This window comes from Myotis myotis, unplaced genomic scaffold, assembly GCF_014108235.1.
Source record: "Myotis myotis isolate mMyoMyo1 unplaced genomic scaffold, mMyoMyo1.p scaffold_m19_p_19, whole genome shotgun sequence".
Classification (NCBI taxonomy): Eukaryota; Metazoa; Chordata; class Mammalia; order Chiroptera; family Vespertilionidae; genus Myotis; species Myotis myotis.
Genome location: NW_023416323.1, coordinates 1,237,501 through 1,255,461, shown reverse-complemented (window position 1 = coordinate 1,255,461; position 17,961 = coordinate 1,237,501). Strand labels below are relative to the sequence as shown.

General features: G+C 53.5%; 1 protein-coding gene across 1 annotated transcript in view; it reads left to right on the top strand.

The window, feature by feature from the left end:
• The first annotated feature begins 13,573 nt into the window (after window positions 1-13,573).
• Window positions 13,574-17,961, top strand: part of LOC118674701 — a 14,425-nt gene continuing 10,037 nt past the window's right edge. The window contains exons 1-3 of the mRNA XM_036346758.1: window positions 13,574-13,628; window positions 14,098-14,155; window positions 15,226-15,410. Of these exons, the coding sequence (XP_036202651.1) occupies window positions 13,574-13,628; window positions 14,098-14,155; window positions 15,226-15,410 (298 nt within the window). The remainder of the gene's footprint in view (window positions 13,629-14,097; window positions 14,156-15,225; window positions 15,411-17,961) is intronic.

Below are 17,961 nucleotides of genomic sequence, written 5' to 3'. Positions count from 1 at the left end.
ATTATCAGATAATATTGGATTTTTGTTAGTTTTGTTAGGAGGGGCAATGGCATTGTAGTTACGTGGGGAAATGTCTTACCATTTAGAGACGAATGTTGAAATATTTGGGCTTGAAATAATATGTCTCTAATTTGCTTTAAAATACTTCAGCCAAAAAGTATATAGTGCTGTTATGACAAGGTCTTTGTGGTTATGTGGGAAAATTGTTCTTAATTTTTATAGCTCCCTGAAATATTTAGAGGTTAATGTCATTGATGTCTGCATCTACTTTAATATACTGTAGGGGGAAAAAAAAGCCAAAGTATGCAGTGGTTCTCAGCCTTCTGGCCCTTTAAATACAGCTCCTCATGTTGTGACCCAACCATAAAATTATTTTCGTTGCTACTTCATAACTGTCATGTTGTTACTGTTATGAATCGTAATGTAAATATCCGATATGCAGGATGGTCTTAGGCGACCCCTGTGAAAGGGTCATTGGACCGCCAAAGGGGTCGCGACCCACAGGTTGAGAACCGCTGGATTAAGGTAACATATGTCATTCTGCTTCCTTTTCTGTGTGTAAAGATTCATACTACATCTTTTTAATTTATTGATTTTAGAGAGAGAGGAAGGGAGAAAGAGAGAAACATTGATTTGTTGTTCCACTCATTTATGCATTCATTGGTTGATTCTTGTATGTGTCCTGACGGGAATCAGACCTGCAACCTTGCATATCAGGTAGCTCTAATCAACTGAGCTACCCGGCCAGGCCAATACATTTTTTTTTTAAGTAAAATAAAATGCAAAAGATAAAATAGCCTCTCTGTGTTAGAATGCTTCTGACCAATCAGAGCAATCTAATGCAGATAAGATCTTTGAACAGCTGCTAACCCACTTGGAGGACTTGGCAAATTCCTTCAGTATTTACTAAGTGTCAGGCACTGGCCCAGGAGTGTGGTCACAGCAGCAAACAAAGCAAAGTCCCTGCCCTTGGGGCGTTGGGGCGTAGATTTGTGTTATCTAATCTCTGGCTGTCTGGCAGTGGTAAATAAAACGGGGGAAAACAAGCCAGATTGAAGAAGATGCCAAGTACAGGCGAGGTGTGGTCGGTTTCAGTGGGGTGATCCAGGAGGGCTTCCCTGAGCAGGTGGCATTTGAGCAGAGACTGAACGGGTGAGGGAAGAAGCGGGGCAACTGGTCTGGGAAGAGTTCCAGGGGGAGGAAAGAGCCAGTGCAGAAGCCGAGGTAGGTGCGTGCCTGAGGATCTGGCAGTGTAGCTGGAACAGGCGTGGGAAGGGAGAGTAACAGGCACTGAGTAAGTAGTAGCTACCGCTACCTCTACCACTACACAGTGATGAAACTATTGCTATTATTATTATTTTTTTGGTTAAGGGATTATAAATCTATTAGGTCATCTGGATACCAGATGGGCTGAGCTCCCAGATGGCGCCTGCCTATTGTTATTCTTATTCATTGAAGCCTTAAGCTGGTGATTTAAAGATGAGTAGAAAAGTCCCAAAGAAACCTTCTCTTCTAAGAGGCAGTATGTCCTAGTGACGAAGAGTGTGGGGCCCTGACCGGTTTGGCTCAGTGGATGGAGCGTCAGCCTGCAGACTGAAGGGTCCCAGGTTCGATTCCGGTCAAGGGCATGTACCTTGGTTGCGGGCATATCCCCAGTAGGGGGTGTGCAGGAGGCAGCTGATCGATGTTTCTAACTCTCTATCCCTCTCCCTTCCTCTCTGTAAAAAAACCAATAAAATATATTTTTTAAAAAAGAGTGTGGGGACTCTGCCTGGCCAGTGTGGCTCAGTGGTTGAGCGTCAACCCATGAACCAGGAGGTCACAGTTCAGTTTGCAGTCAGGGCACATGCCCGGGTTGCAGGCTCAGTCCCCAGTAGGGGGCGTGCAGGAGGCAGCCAATCAACGATTCTCTCTCTTCATTGATTTTTTTTTTTTATATTTTATTGATATTTTACAGAGAGGAAGGGAGAGGGATAGAGAGTTGGAAACATCGATGAGAGAGAAACATCGATCAGCTGCCTTCTGCACGCCCCCTAATGGGGATGTGCCCGCAACCTTGACCGGAATTGAACCTGGGACCCTTGAGTCTGCAGGCTGACGCTCTATCCACTGAGCCAAACCGGTTAGGGCTTCATTGATGTTTTAATTTCTCTCTCCCTCTCTCTTCCTCTCTCTGAAATCAATAAAAATGTATTTTTTTAAAAAAAAAGAGTGTGGGGGTTGGCACCAGACTGTGAGGGTTCAAATTCCAGCTAGGTACTCACTAGCTGTGTGCTCTGGGCAGGTTGCTTAACCGCCCTGTGCCTCCAGCTCCCTATCTGGGAAGGCACGATAACAGTGCCTCCCTCTCAGGGCTGGTGTGCTAGGCACATAAAAGAATGCGGCCAAGGGGCTCGCCATGGTGCCTGGTGCACAGCAGGTGCTCAGCAGGAAACGGTACCTGTCGTTAGTATTATTGCACCCAACTCCAGGCTCTGGCCCTGGCATCCCGTCTGTGAGGTGGGAAGGGCGGTGGAGACAGGCATGAATCTGACGTCAGGGCCGTCACGCTGACCTCTCCCTCGCATGACTCCGTGGACCATCAGATAGCCTCCTTCCTGAGCCTCCGTTTCCTTGGGTGGAACCTGGGGCCCCGCCTGGGTTTTGCCTGAAGAGTGAATGAGATATTAGCGTGCATGAGGTGGGGAAATAGAAAGTTGGGGTGCTGGTCCAGGGGGGCTGGCTGGAGGTCCAGCTCAGCCGTTTGCTCCTGGGCGACCATGGGCAGGTGGCTTCAGTCCTGGGAGCCTTGCTTTTTCCGGCTGAGACATGGGTCTGGGGAGGGCGGGAGGCATCAGGTGTGCGTGTCACACGAAACTGTGTGGTCTGGGATTACACTTCCTGGGCCGGATGACCTCACCACTCTCTGACACAATTTCCTCTTTTATGTGAAGAACGGGGGAATTGTCTTGAACCCCACCCATCCCCTCCTCAGACTGCTCTGGTCTCCCCGAAATTCTGTCTGTTTCTCTTTTCCTGTGTCTCTCCGTCTCTGCCTTTTGTATCTCTCTGTTTCTTCTTTTCCTTTGTCTCTGTCTCCGTAACTGACTCTCTCTCTTTCGGTGTCACTGTATCTGTTTTCTCTCTTTCTGTTTCTCTGTCTCTCTCTGACTCGTTCTCTCTGTCTCTCCCTTAAGTGACACACACCAGTGAGGTCCACGGATGAATTAGGGGAGGGGCAGGCAGGGGGCCAGGCTGTGCACAAGCCCAGAAAATCGGCAGGAATGTCCTTCCTCCTGTGACTCACCTGCGCCTCTCCCCATCCTGCCTGCCAGCTGGGTCCCGGGAGAGGCCCACGGGTTTCGGGGACTTCCCGGGCTGAGAAGAGGAGAGTCCCCTTCGGAGACAGAGAGGGAGAGAGACAGACACGCAGAGAGGGAGACAGTGAGAGAGACAGAGCTAGAGATGGGGTGGGGGGAGCGGAGAGAGGCCACAGACAGACTAACTCGGGAAATCAGAGAGGAAGAGAGATAGAGATGACAAAACAGCAAATGAGAGACACGGACAGAGGCTGAAACAGGGACAGAGACAGATTGACAGAGGGAGTTAGAGAGAATAACACCAATTGTCTGCAAAGAGAGAAAAGGGGAGGCGCTGAGAGACAGGCACTGTGCACCCCGGGATCCCTCACCTCCTGCCTCTGGCCTGGGCTGATGCGGGGGGTCTGCTGTGGCCATTTCCTCCCCAGCTCCAGGCCTAGCTGGCAGCACCGGTGTCTCCTCTCAGCGCCTCACTTTTTCTCTGCTAAAACTGGGGGGGCAGAGAGGAATCACCCCAGGGAGTGAAAGAGCTGGGCACCCCCCCGGGTCCACACTCCTCTGCCCCCATTTTCCAGATAGAGAAACGGAGGCGCCCCCCCGTCCTTCTGATTGGGTGCTTGTGCTAGGCGGGGCACTGTTCTGAGAGCTTCACCTGAAGAACTTGGCGAATCCTCATCCTATTTCATGCTGAAGACGCGGAGGCTTAGGGGGTGAGGTTAGCTGAATGGTGCCCTCGATGATATATATCCAGGTCCTAAGTGCTGGAACCTGCGAGTGTTACCTGATGTGAAAAAAGGGTCTTTTGTGCATGTGATTAAGTCAAGGAGTGTGTGTGTGTGTGTGTGTGTGTGTGTGTGTGTGTTAATCCTCACCCGAGGATATTTTTCCATTAATTTTTAGAGAGAGTGGAAGGGAAGGGAGAGACAGTGATAGAGATAAACACAGGCTTCCTCTATCAGGGCCTCCTGCACGTGCCCCGACTGGGGCTGGGGATCGAGCCTGCAATCGAGGTATTTGCCCTTGACTGGAATCGAACACAAGACCCTTCATTCTGAGGTCCGATGCTCTACCCATTGAGCCAAACCGGCCAGGCCTAAGCTAAGGATTTTATGACGGAGACATTATCCCGATGATCTGGGTGGGCCCTACATGGAATCACAAGTGTCCTTACAGGGGGAGGCAAGTGGACCTTCGACTGTGGACAGAAGCAGAGGAAGGCAGGTCAGAGAGAGGCGGTGCGCTGCTGCGGCTTTGAAGGTGGAGGAAGGGGTCAGAACAAAGGAATTTAAGGGGTGCAGCTCTCTGGGCTGGAAAAGGAAGGAGACCACTGCACCCCGAGGATCTCCCCGGGAAGTGCTGCTGCCTGCTGATACCTTGATTTTGGCCCCTTAAGACTCATTAGAGCCCTAACCTGTTTGGCTCAATGGATAGAGCGTCAGCCTGCAGACTGAAAGGTCCCGGGTTCGACTCCGGTCAAGGGCATGTACCTTGGTTGCGGGCACATCCCCAGTAGGGGGTGTGCAGGAGGCAGCTGATCGATGTTTCTCTCTCATCGATGTTTCTAACTCTCTATCCCTCTCCCTTCCTCTCTGTAAAAAAAATCAATAAAATATATTTTTTAAAAAAAGACTCATTAGAGATTTCTGACCTTCAGTGCTCTAGGGCAGTGGTCGCCAACCGGTGGTCCGCGGACCGCTGGTGGTCCGTGAGGTCCGAAAGTTGGCGACCGTTGCCCTAGAGAACACATTTCTATTGTTTAAAAGCCACTATGTCTGTGGTAATTTATGGCAACAAGTAGAAACTAACACAAGCTGTTAAGTCACTTGCCGAGGATGACTTGGAAGTATAAAGTCAGGACCACTTGGCCTGGCCGGTGTGGGTCAGGGGTTGAGCATCGACCTATGAACTAGATACAGGGGTGGGCAAACTTTTTGACTCGAGGGCCACAACGGGTTCTTAAACTGGACCGGAGGGCCGGAACAAAAGCATGGATGGAGTGTTTGTGTGAACTAATATAAATTCAAAGTAAACATCATTACATAAAAGGGTACGGTCTTTTTTTTCAATAGTTTTATTCATTTCAAACGGGCCGGATCTGGCCCGCGGGCCGTAGTTTGCCCACGGCTGAACTAGGAGGTCATGGTTTGATTCCCAGACAGGGTACATGCCCGGGTTGCGGGCTCGATCCCCAGGAGGCCTGCAGGAGGCAGCCCATCAATGATTCTCTCTCATCATTAATGTTTCTATCTTCCTCTCCCTTCCTCTCTGAAATCAATAAAAACATATTTAAAAAAATAAAATCAGGACGATTTGGACACAAGCAGTCTGGCACTACACCCATGCTCATAACTGCCAGCTGGGGGTTGCTGCTGGCGGCGGGTGGGGTGACAAGTACTGGGGGCTAGAAGCGCTCAGCCTCTTCCCACCCCTCCTCCACCAGCCTGCCTTGCCTCGCCTCTCTCTGGCTCATGGGCATGAGGTGACTTGGGGAGAAGAGGGATCCTGAGAAGAAAAACATTGCAGAGTCTGTGCAAAGAAGAACAGTTTCCCTGCCTCTAGCTTTTTGCAGCTCAGGCTCCACCAGAGCAGAAATAATCATCGCGATTCAAGGGCTGATGTTACTAATATACAAAGAGCTCCTCTTAGGGGTTGAATTATGCTCCCTTGTGGAGAGAGAGAGAGAGAGAGAGAGAGAGAGAGAGAGAGAGAGAGAGAGAGAGTTAGTTGAAGTCCTGGCCTCCAGTACTCAGAATGTGACCTTATTTAGAAATAGGGTTGTTGCCCACGTAGTTCGTTAAGATGAGCTCATAATGGGGTAGGGCGGACCCTCATCCAATGGGACTGGTGTCCTTTTTTTTTTTTAAAAAAAAATATTTTTATTGATTTCAGAGAGGAAGGGAGAGGGAACGAGAGATAGAAACATCGATGATGAGACAGAATCATGGATTGGCTGCCTCCTGCACACCCCACACTGGGGATCGAGCCCACAATCCGGGCATGTGCCCTTGACTGGAATCGAACCTGGGACCCCTCAGTCCACAGGCCGGCACTCCATCCACTGAGCCATACCAGCTAGGGAGACTAGTGTCCTTTATAGAAGATGACCCTGTGAAGACAGAGACATGGAAGAGGCCATGTGAAAAGCAGAGATTGAAAGCAGAGACTGGAGTTAGGCAGCTGCAAGCCAAGGGACGCCAAAGACTGCCAGCAAACCACCAGAGCCAGCCGGGTCCTCAGAGAGCGCGCGGTCCTGCTGACACCTTGATTTCGGACTCCAGCTTCCGATTGCGAGACAATACATTTCTGTTGTTTTGAGCCACCCAGTTTGTGACACTGTTGCAGCAGCCTCACGCAACTCACACAGCTGCTGTGACTCAATAAAAAAATTAGCAAAGGACAGAAGAGGAAGAACACAGGATTCTTCTAAAAGCAGCACTAAAATCCCATGTGCAGCCTAGCCAGTTTGGCTCAGTGGATAGAGCGTGGACCTGCGGACTGAAGGGTCCCAGTTTCGATTCCAGTCAAGGGCACATGTCCGGGTTGTGGGCTCAATCCCCAGTAGGGGGCATGCAGGAGGCAGCCGATCAATGATTCTCTCATCATTGATGTTTCTATCTCTCTCTCTCTCTCCCTTCCTCTCTGAAATCAACAAAGAAATATATATATTTTAAAAGTAACTTTCTTTAATATATATATATATATATATATATATATATATATATATCCTATCTAATAATAGAGAAACATGGTAATTAGCCGTACCTCTGCTACCCTTCCCATAGGCTAATCAGCAGGATATGCAAATTAACTGCCAACCAAGATGGCGGCCGGCAGCCAGGCAGCTTGAAGCGAACAGGAGGCTTGCTTGCTTCAGTGACGGAGGAAGCTAACGTTCCCTGCCTGCCTTGCCGGCCTCTGAGCATGCAGTTTAAGAAACATTGTTACAAATATAGACGCTAAACAAAACCCCAGAAATCTGCTTTCACCCAGCCGGGCTTCAGCCAGCAGGACCGCAACATTGTTTCAATTATAGAACAAACGCAGATCCCTGCTTTCAGCCAGCCGGGATCTCAGAGCTGGAGTGAGCAGGACTGCAACAGTGTTACAACTATAGAACCCAAACAAACCAGATACCTGCTTTTAGCAGCCGAGGCCTCAGAGCTGAAGCCAAGCCTCAGAGCTAAAGTTGGCCCAGAATAAACAAAAAAAAGAAAAAAAGGACAGGTTGGGAGCTTCAGTCACCCACCAGCCTGAAAACGGCCCTCAGCCCCTCACCCAGACTGGCCAGGCACCCCAGTGGGGACCCTCACCCTGATCCAGGACACCCTTCAGGGCAAACCAGCCGGCCCCCACCCATGCACCAGGCCTCTATCCTATATAGTAAAAGGGTAATATGCCTCCCAGCACCGGGATCAGCAGAGCTTCGAGGCCTCCTGGCCCCTGGAGCAGCATGACAGGGGCAGCGACCAAACCCCCTGATCACCCTGCGGCTCTGTGTGTGACAGGGAGTGGGGCCACAACCTCCCTATCCGCCCTGCTCTGTTCGTGACAGGGGAAGGAGTCCCAACCCCCTGATCAGCCCTGCTCTGTGCCTGATAGGGGGAAGCTCCCCAACCTCCTGATCGCCTTGCGGCTCTGTGTGTGACAGGGTGCGGCGCCCCAACCCCCCTCCCCCCCCAATGGGCCCTGCTCTGTGTGTGATGGAGTAGAGCCATAGCCTCCCCATCGGCCCTGCCCTGAGTATGACAGTGGCGGTGCCCCAACCTCCTGATCTGCCCTGCTCTGTGGGTGATAGAGGGCGGTGCCCCAACCCCCTGATCCGCCCTGCTCTGTGGGTGATAGAGGGTGGCGCCCCAACCCCCTTATCTGCCCTGCTCTGTGTGTGACAGGAGGCGGTGCCCCACTCCCCTATCGGCCCTACTCTGTGAGTGACAGGGGGGAGCTCCTCAACCCCCTGATGGGCCCTGCTCTGTGCGTGAGAGCGGGGAGCTCCTCAACCCCCTAATCAGCCCTGCTCTGTGCGTGACAGGGTACAGAGCCCCAACCCCCTTGATGGGCCCTGCTCTGTGCGTGACAGGGGGGAACTCCTCAACCCCCTGATCGGCCTTGCTCTGTGCTTGACAGGGGGCAGTGCCCCAACTCCCTGATTGGCCCTGCTCTGTGCGTGGCAGGGGGCAGTGCCCCAACTCCCTGATTGGCCCTGCTCTGTGCGTGACAGGGGGTGGCGCCGCAACCTCCCTATCGACCCTGCCTTGAGTGTGACAGGGGGCGGCACCCCAACCCCCCAATTGGCCCTACCCTGAGAGTGACTAGGGGTGGCATCGCAACCTCCTGATCTGCCCTGCTCTGTGCATGACAGGGGGTGGCGCCCCAACTCCCCAGTCGGCCCTGCTCTGAGCCCGACCAGGGATAGGGCCTGCCCTCTGCCACCCGGGAGCAGGCCTAAGCCAGCAGGTCGTTATCTCCCGAGGGGTCCCAGACTGCAAGAGGGCACAGGCCGGGCTGAGGGACCACCCCCCCACCGAGTGCACAAATTTTTGCACACTGGGCCTCTAGTGTCTACACTAATAAAAGAGAAACATGGTAATTGGCGTACGACCACTACCCTTTTCATTGGCTAATCAGCAAGATATGCAAATTAACTGTCAGCCAAGATGGCGACCGGCAGCCAGGCAGCTTGAAACTAACATGAGGCTTGCTTGCTTCAGTGATGGAGGAAACCAATGTTCCCCGCCTGCGGCTCCAGGCCTCTGAGTGGGCAGTTTAAAACATTGTAACAAATACCGCAGGACTTCAGCCAGCAGATTCGCAACATTGTAAGCAAAGGCCAGAAATCTACTTTCAGGAGCGGTGGCCTAAGAGCTGGAGCCAAGCCTCAAGCTAAAGCTGGCCCAGAATAAAAAAAAAAAAAAGGAAAAAAGGACAGGTTGGGAGCTTCAGTCACCCCCAGCCTGAAAACAGCCCTCGGCCCCTCACCCAGACTGGCCAGGCACCCCAGTGGGGACCCCCACCCTGAAGGGTGTGTGACCAGCTGCAAACAGCCATCATCCCCTCACCCAGGCTGGCCAGGCACCCCAGTGGGGACCCCCACCCTGATCCAGGACACCCTTCAGGGCAAACCAGCCGGCCCCCACCCATGCACCAGGCCTCTACCCTATATAGTAAAAGGGTAATATGCCTTCAAGCACTGGGATCAGCGGAGCCAAGAGGCCTCCCGGCACTGGGATCAGCGTGACAGGGGGCAGCGCCCAAACCCCCTGATCGCCCTGCGGCTCTGTGTGTGACAGGGTGCGGCACCCCAACCCCCCCCCCCCCACGGGCCCTGCTCTTTGTGTGACGGGGTAGAGCCATAACCTCCCCATCGGCCTTGCCCTGAGTGTGAGAGTGGCGGCGCCCCAACCCCCTGATCGGCCCTGCTCTGTGGGTGATAGAGGGCGGCGTCCCAACCCACTGATCCGCCCTGCTCTGTGTGTGACAGGGGACGATGCCCCAACTCCCCTATCGGCCCTACTCTGTGAGTGACAGGGGGGAGCTCCTCAACCCCCTGATGGGCCCTGCTCTGTGCATGACAGGGGGGAGCTCCCCAACCCCCTGATGGGCCCTGCTCTGTGTGTGACAGGGTATGGAGCCCCAAACCCCCTGATGGGCCCTGCTCTGTGCGTGACAGGGGGTGGCGCCGCAACCTCCCCATCGACCCTGCCTTGAGTGTGACAGAGGGTGGTGCCCCAACCCCCCAATCAGCCCTACCCTGAGCGTGACTGAGGGTGGCATCGCAACCTCCCAATCCGCCCTGCTCTGTGCATGACGGGGGTGCCACCCCAATTCCCTAATTGGCGCTGCTCTGAGCCCAACCAGGGGCTGCACCTAGGGATTGGGCCTGCCCTCTGCCACCTGGGAGCAGGCCTAAGCCAGCAGGCCGTTATCTCCCGAGGGGTCCCAGACTGCTAGAGGGCACAGGCCGGGCTGAGGGACCCCCCTCCCCCCCCGAGTGCACAAATTTTTGTGCACCGGGCCTCTAGTATATACAATAAAATAAAATAAGATCCCATGTGTATCAGTGTAGCTCTTGCTGTGCTGTACCACCCCAGTCTTTAGGGACTTAAAAACAGCAAACGTGCCTCCAGGTTCTGTGGGCTGGCTGGGCCCAGGATGGCCTCGGGTGGCCTCACTCAGAAGTCCTCAACTGGGCTGGCTGGCATGCCCCAGCCTCAATCCGAATGTGTTCCCGTCCTGCAGGAGGCAGCTTCAAGCACACGGTGGCTAAGGCAGGTTCATGCACACGGTGGCTAAGGCAGGTTCATGCACACGGTGGCTAAGATAGGCTCACGCACACGATGGCTAAAGGGTTCCCGGCAGCTAGATATTTGGAACAGAAGCTGCACATGTCCACGTCTGAGGCTCAGATGCATGCGACATCACTTCTGCTGCGTTCCATTGGTCAGAGCAAGTCCTGAGACCGGCTCAGAGTTGAGGAGGGGAAATAAACCCCACTTTTTGGAGGAAGGAGCCGCAGAGAATTCATGGCCATTTGCATCCTCCCATGCCCCTTTCACCTACAGATTGGCAAAAAGGAAATAGTTTGATGATGCCCTGGCCGGGTGGCTCAGTCAGTAAGCATTGTCCCCTACACCAAAAGGTTTCAGGTTCGATCCCTGGGCGCGTGCAGGAGGCAATGATCGATCTCTCTCTCTCTCTCTCTCTCTCTCTCTCTCTCTCTCTCTCTCTTTCCCTTCCTCTCTCTAAAATCAATACAAACATATTCTTCGGTGAGGATTAAAACAAAAAACAAAACACAGTTTGATGGTACTCGGAGTTGGCCAGTCTGTGGGGAGACAGACACTTCACCGTTGGGTTGTCAGTTGGTACAACCCACGGAGGGTCGTTTCGCAACTGCTCTCATAATCACAAATGTAGCAAAACCTTTGGATATAGCAAAGCCACTTACCACTCGGGGGGGGGCGGGGGGGGGCGTGCACCTCTGAAATGCTATGAGCACAGAATTCTTCATTGCAACACAGATTGTAATACTAAGTGGTGGGAAACTAGCTAACTGAACAAGAGGCCCATCTATCCACTGGAAAAAAGCAAGAGGAAATGCTGCAACACTGTGCAAACCAGGTTACATTACTGTCAAGTGAAAACATCTAGGGGCACAGCAGTGCGCAGCGTCCACTGAGGCTTGTGTGTAAAAGGGGGTGCACGTGCCCCTATTTGCTTATAGATGCGGCAAGCAACGCCTCTGCGGTCCCCTTGCCTCCCGGTTTCCAATTAAGGGCAGGGAAATGTCCCTTGCCTGCCTCCCGTCCTTCACGCTCTTTACCCCGCAAGCCTCCTGTTTGTGCAGACCGCGGCCTGTTTACCAGCCCGAGTTATCAGCCAGCCTTTCAGGAGGCTGGGTTCTCCCAGTCACGGTAGCACCTGGAGCTGCTCCCTCCCCCCCAACTCCAGGCTCCAGCTTGGGGGACCTGCTCTTCCTTCTTCCCGCTCCTCCTGGACCCAGGGCTCACCTGGGAGGAGGTGGGCCTTCTCCCCAAACTTCTCCCTGTCACAGCCCCTCCTACCCCAGGAAAAGCCACCCCCAGGCTCTTATCTTCTCCCCTTAGGGTTGGCCCCTTCCAAAGCACGCTCCTCGACTGTACACACTGACTGGGCCCCCGCCCTGGAGCCCGGGAAGCGTGACAGGCCTGGGCGTCACCTTGGCCTGGTCCTGCCACTCGCGAGGGATCTCTCCTCCGAGCCAGGGGAGGGGTCCGCCCAGCTTGCAGTGCCCGCTGCTGGGCAGTGAGGATGGCACGGGCACCTGTGTTCTCAGAGATCTACCACATCAGCTCACTGAATCCTCACAGCCCTTAGACGTGGGGCCCCTTACTCGCCCTGCTTGACAAATGGGGAAACCGAGGCTGCGGGTGCTGAAAGGCCTGCCCACGGCTGTCCAGCTTGAAGTGGCAGAGCTGAACCCAGGCTTTGTGGCTCCGGGTGGTTTGAAGCCTGAGCATCATTAGCCTGGACCCCCCAACAGGAACTGTCGATCCTGGGGTGAACACAATGAGGCCCCAGTTACATCTCAAAGGAGAGGAGGTGCCGGGAGGGGACTCAGATCAGGAAGAGGTGCCTGACAGAGACCACGCACGGGGCTGGGAACGCCCTGTGGTGGAGAGCGACCTCATTCCCACTGGGCATTTGCACAAATCGAGGCTGCCCAGCCAGAGGCAGGGAGAGGCAGCAGTGCAATGCAGGCCTCATGGGGGTGAGCGGGCGGGGGGGGGGGGGGGGGGGGCTGTCTTTCCTCTCCTCTCTCGGTGAAGCCCAGTGGTCAAGTCATAGAGCAGTGACAGCGAACCTATGAACTCATTTTCTTTGGTTGGTTTTTCTTTGTTAAATGGCATTTAAATATATACAATAAATATCAAAAATATAAGTCTTTGTTTTACTGTGGTTGCAAATATCAAAAAAATTCTATATGTGACACGGCACCAGAGTTAAGTTAGGGTTTTTCAAAATGCTGACACGCCGAGCTCAGAAGGTTCGCCATCACCGTCATAGAGGCCTGGCTTCGAATTCCGGCTGAGTCAGCATCCTCATTTGTGGCCCTGGACAGTGAGCCTTGTTTTCCTTTTCTGTGCAACGGGGAACCAGGGCTGATTTCAGCTGTACCAGGCGGTAAAATATTGAGCTACTTCCAGATTTGGTTGGTGAAAAGGGGCTACCCAAGACCCCCCACCCCCTACCCCACCATAGCATGTCAGGGTTCCTCCAGCACCCCATGCTCCAGCTACTGAAAGGGAAACTCCAGGTGAGTGGAGGCTTCCAGGATGCTTCCCAGCACACCGGCCGAGTCGTTACTGCTGCAGGGCCTGGCTGATGCTGACTAATGGGAAGATATTTTGAATATCTCTCCTGGGTTTGATGATAGCGGCATGTAAGACAGCTGTAAGGAGTCAGTGAGATAACGTCTCTCTGGAATGACCAGGCAAACCTGTTAATAATAGTAATAACAACAACAACAACAACAACAACAACAACACTCATTCTCCTTCTTTGGCTTCACTGAGTAGCCCGGGGATTCTCCCAAGGGCCTCTTAGAACTCAGCTTCCCCATCTCCATGCTCCCTAAGCCCCTCCCCACCAGGTGACCCCGGGGGCCAGGATGGTGGGTGGGGCTGCTATCTCCCCAGCCTGTTTGCTTTCCCGGCTCATGGGCCGCCACCCGAGCCAAGGACCTTGAATAAAAGGCCAGGGCACCCTGTCCTGCTTCCTCCTCTCCGGCCTGGACCATGCTCCGGCTCCTCCCTGCTTTGGCGCTCCTAGGGGCGCTGGCTGCCCCCGCAGGTAGGCGCACTGTGTGGGGTCCCAGGGAGAGCAGGGGAGGCCCACCATCACGGTGGGGTCAGCGGGGGGTGGGGGGGTGGGGGGGGGTGGATTCTGAGTCTGAACCCCAGCTCCCTCCACCTCCCCTTGTTGTCTCCCAGAGGCAGCGGAAGGGAGGGCGCAGACTTGGTTCTGGAGCCAGGATGCCTGGGTCCAAATCCTGCCTCTGACACTTCTTAGCTGTGACTTTGGGCGCAAGCCACTTAACCTCTCTGTGCTTCAGGTCCCAGCTATGAGACGAGGGTGACAGCAACCCTGCCTTGGAGGGCTGTTGGGGGCATTCATTGAATTGATACGTCTGAGGACATTTTTAAGAGCTTAGAACGGTATGGGGCCATCCGGAGCCCTGTCTGAAGGGGCGCTCTCGTTATATCAGGAGGAATTCTTACTCGTCCCTTCCCTTGCCTTTTGGTTCTGACTGTGCCACCAGTGGCCGGGCTGGGACTGAAGCAGCCCGGACCCCACGGTGCGGTGCCGGGTGATCTTGGGTGAGGCTGTAAGTCGGTCTGGCTTCAGGTCCCTCCTCTCTGAGAGGGAGGTGTGAGACAAGGGCGGCGTTTTCCGGCTGTGCTTCTTAGAGCCTTGAAGCTTCTGGGAAAAAGAAAAAGAAACGCTTCTTTGAAGAGCCTCAGGGCCTCCCTGAGGTCGAGGAGACTGGCTGCGGGCGCGGCTCAGTGGTGTAGCGTCGATCTATGAACAAAGACGTCACGGCTCCATTCCTGGGCAGGGCACTTGCCCGGGTTGCGGGCTGCATCTCCAGTGTGGGGCGTGCAGGAGGCAGCCGGTCAACGATTCTCTCTCCTCACTGATGTTTCTCCCTCTCCCTTCCTCTTGGAAACCAATCAAAAATATATATATATTTAAAAGGAATGAGGCTGACTGGACAGAGGCGATTCTCCCCAGCCCAGCCTAAGAGGAGAATTCCACTCTTACATGTTCCTTCTGGGCTTTCGAGGGAGGTGCTATTCAGGGAAAGGGTTCCGCGGGCAGAGCCGGTGGGTTGGAGGGAGACCGCCAGCAGCTCCAGCTTGGCGCGCTGACTCCCACCTCCACGCCCTGCCCACGCTCGTCCACCCCCACCCCCAAGCCTTCTGCACCTCCAGGGAGATGTTCCTTCATCTTCTCCCAAAGCCCTACCCGCTCCCACCCAGCCTTAGTCCTTGGTCGTGTGTGTGTGTGTGTGTGTGTGTGTGTGTGTGTGTGTGTGCGGTCTTCCTCCTCTCTCCCCTCAAATAGCAGGCCTGATCACCCCTTTCTCCCCACAGGGACCTCCGTGACGTGTCCAGCCTGCTCTTTGCCAGGAAACTGTAGAGAGGCCGTTTGTCCTCCGGCCCAGGACTCCTGCTTGTTCCGCCAGATGCAGCTGGGTAGAGACCGAACGGGGCTGGGCAGAGAGGATGGGCAACGTGGGTGGGCAGGGGTCGGAGGGGAGCGTCAGGGGTGAGCCACCCTGGGACTGGGGGCTCCAAACTTTGCCTCATAGCTCAGCTCAGTACTGTTGGGGGGCGGGCAGGGGTGGCCTCAGCACCAGTTGAGGTCCCAGACTGACCTCTGGGAGGGCTTGGGCATCTCTAATCTCCCCGCCTCAACCTCTATCCTTAGAGAATGGGACTCTCATCAAGAACGGGTCGTGCGTGGCCCCACGGGAATGCCCAGAAGGTGTCTACGCCCTGACCTATGCCCCCAACTCGAGTCTCAGCACAGCCTGTTGTGACAACAACTGCAGCAGGGTTGCACGACCAGGTTTGTCACACAGCTGGGTGGAGTGTCACGGGAACCTGGCCTCCGTTTCAAGCGCTGCCTGGCTAGTCAGAGCAAGGAAAACCTCAGTCTTCTTATCTGGAAAATGGGTGTGAACTAAGCTTTGCAAAGGGTGCCTCCACCACAAAGCTGGCATGCAGCAGGCACTCCATAAGTTGTAGCTGTGCTTGTTGAGTCATTGGGGGGCTGGAGAGAAGCCCCAGACTCTTAGTTCTCCTGAGGGGCTCCCCGGAGGGTGAGTTGAGCAGAACAAGCAATGTTATGGGTGGTCGCAGGCCCAGGTGGGGCGAGCCAGCGAGGTGCCGGGTGTGCACGATTTAAGGACGTGTTCACGCTCTGCCCGCCTATGACCGACAGTGAGCACCTTGCTGGCCTCACTCTCGACCTGGCCCTGAGTGGTGATAAGATTGCTTTTTGTGGCTGGTAATTTCTTCCAAGAAGGAATTTGCATTAGGCTGGGGTAGCAATGGGGACACTTGGGGCTACTGGCCATCCTTTCAATCGACTGGGGTGCCCCTCCCCCTAAACTGTGTACCTCAATCAAAAACACCTGAGTCCAAGTCGAGAGGCGGGCATGCCATTCAGAATATAAAACATCATGCCTTGGCCGGTGAACCAGGAGGTCGCGGTTTGATTTTACATTCTCTGAGCAGTGGTGAGAGAGTCGGCCTGCACACTGAAGGGTCTCGAGTTTGATTCTTGGTCAAGGCGTGTACCTGGGTCGCAGGTTCGATCCCTGGCCCAGTCAGGGAGCATGCAGGAGGCAGCCAATCGATGTGTCTCTCTCACATTGATGTTCTTTCTCTTTTCCTCTCTCTCTCTCTCTCTCTCTCTCTCTCTCTCTCTCTCTCTTCCCCTCTCTCCCTCCTTTCCACTCTCTCTAAAAAGCAATGGAAAAAAATGCTCAGGTGAGGATTAACAACAACAGCAAAGAATATAAAATGTCAGTTTTTTAAAAAATATATTTTTATTGATTTTAGAGAGGAAGAGAGAGGGAGAGATAGGAACATCAATGATGAGAATCACTGATCAGTTGCCTCCTACACGCCCCCTACTGGAGATCGAGCACACAACCTGGGCATGTGCCCTTAACCAGAATCAAACCTGGGACCCTTCAGTCTTCAGGCCGACGCTCTACCCACTGAGCCAAACCGGCTAGGGCTAAAATGGCAGTTTTGATGGAAACTGCTTTGAACAAAACTACTATGAGTAGAGAAGGATCAAAGGGACTACCTCAAAATACTCAACTAATTGTCTTTTTTAATCCTCACCTGAGGATATGTTGTCATTTATTCTAGAGAGAGAGGAAGGGGTAGAGAGAGAGAAACATTGATATGAGAGAGAAACATCGGTCGGCTGCCTCCTGTGCCCACCCCGACTGGGGATCAAACTGGCAACCTGGGTATGCGCCCTGACTGGATCAAACCTGCAGCCTTTTTGGTGCATAAGATGACGCTCAACCAACTGAGCCACCCTGCCAGGGCTCGGGTAACTGTCTCTTGGTAGAGGATCAACAGCAGCGCCGGCCAGTAAAATAGAATGTTATCTGTGTGTGTAATGAAAGCTTTTCCAGGAGCCAAATCAAAAAGCTACAAAGAGCCCAGCCAGATGGCTCAGTTGGTTGAGCGCTGTCCCCGATGGGGCACACACCTGTGTTGTGGTTCGGTCTCCGGTCGGGCCCGTACGGAGTGCAGCCCATGGATGTTTTTCCCTCACATCGATGTTTCTCTCTCTCTCTCTCTAAGCTTGTCCTCAGGTGAGGATTTAAAAAAATTTACAAAGAAAAGGGTGAAATCAATTTTAATAATATGTTTTATTTAATGTAACACACCTGAAACATTTCAACACATATATAGTCAATCCAATATTATTCATGAAAAATGTTACATTCTTTTTTCACACTAAGCCTCTGAAATGAGGGCGTGTCTCACACTCACAGCACATCCCTAGAGGAACCAGCCACCTTTCACGTGCTCAGCAGCCACGCCTGGATGGTGGCCATGAAGGAGCCAGCGCTGTTCATAGCTACGGTGCTTTTTTCGTCTCCTTTTCTATACTTGCCAGTATTTCAATATAAACCCACATTAAAATGCCTCGTGACTTAGTTTTGACTCATGAAAAGTATGCTCGAATAGCTTCCTCTTAAAATGTCTGAGATCTCTAAGAAAGCTCTGAAAATTGGTCAGATGGTGGAGAAGCTGGAAGCCACAGTCCCACCCCCAGTCCCACTCCACTCTCTTGCAGAATACCACGAGATGTTAACACCGGAAATAACAGGATCATTTTTAATCGCTTTTGGAATTTGAGGTCTTTGAGGAAAGGCCAGTGCTGTGTCTCCGGAGCAGGGCCTGGTGCACAGTAGGCACTCAAGAAATGTTTGTGGGATGAATCAAGGGCCCTTAGGGTCCAGCACGAAGGCTCATTTCGGACAAGTGAACAGTGTGGGGCCAGCCCCGCCCACGGCTCTGTTTGCTGTTCCTCAGAATAAGTCCTTAGGGGCCGGAGGGAGATGACTAAGGTCAGCTGGCCCCAC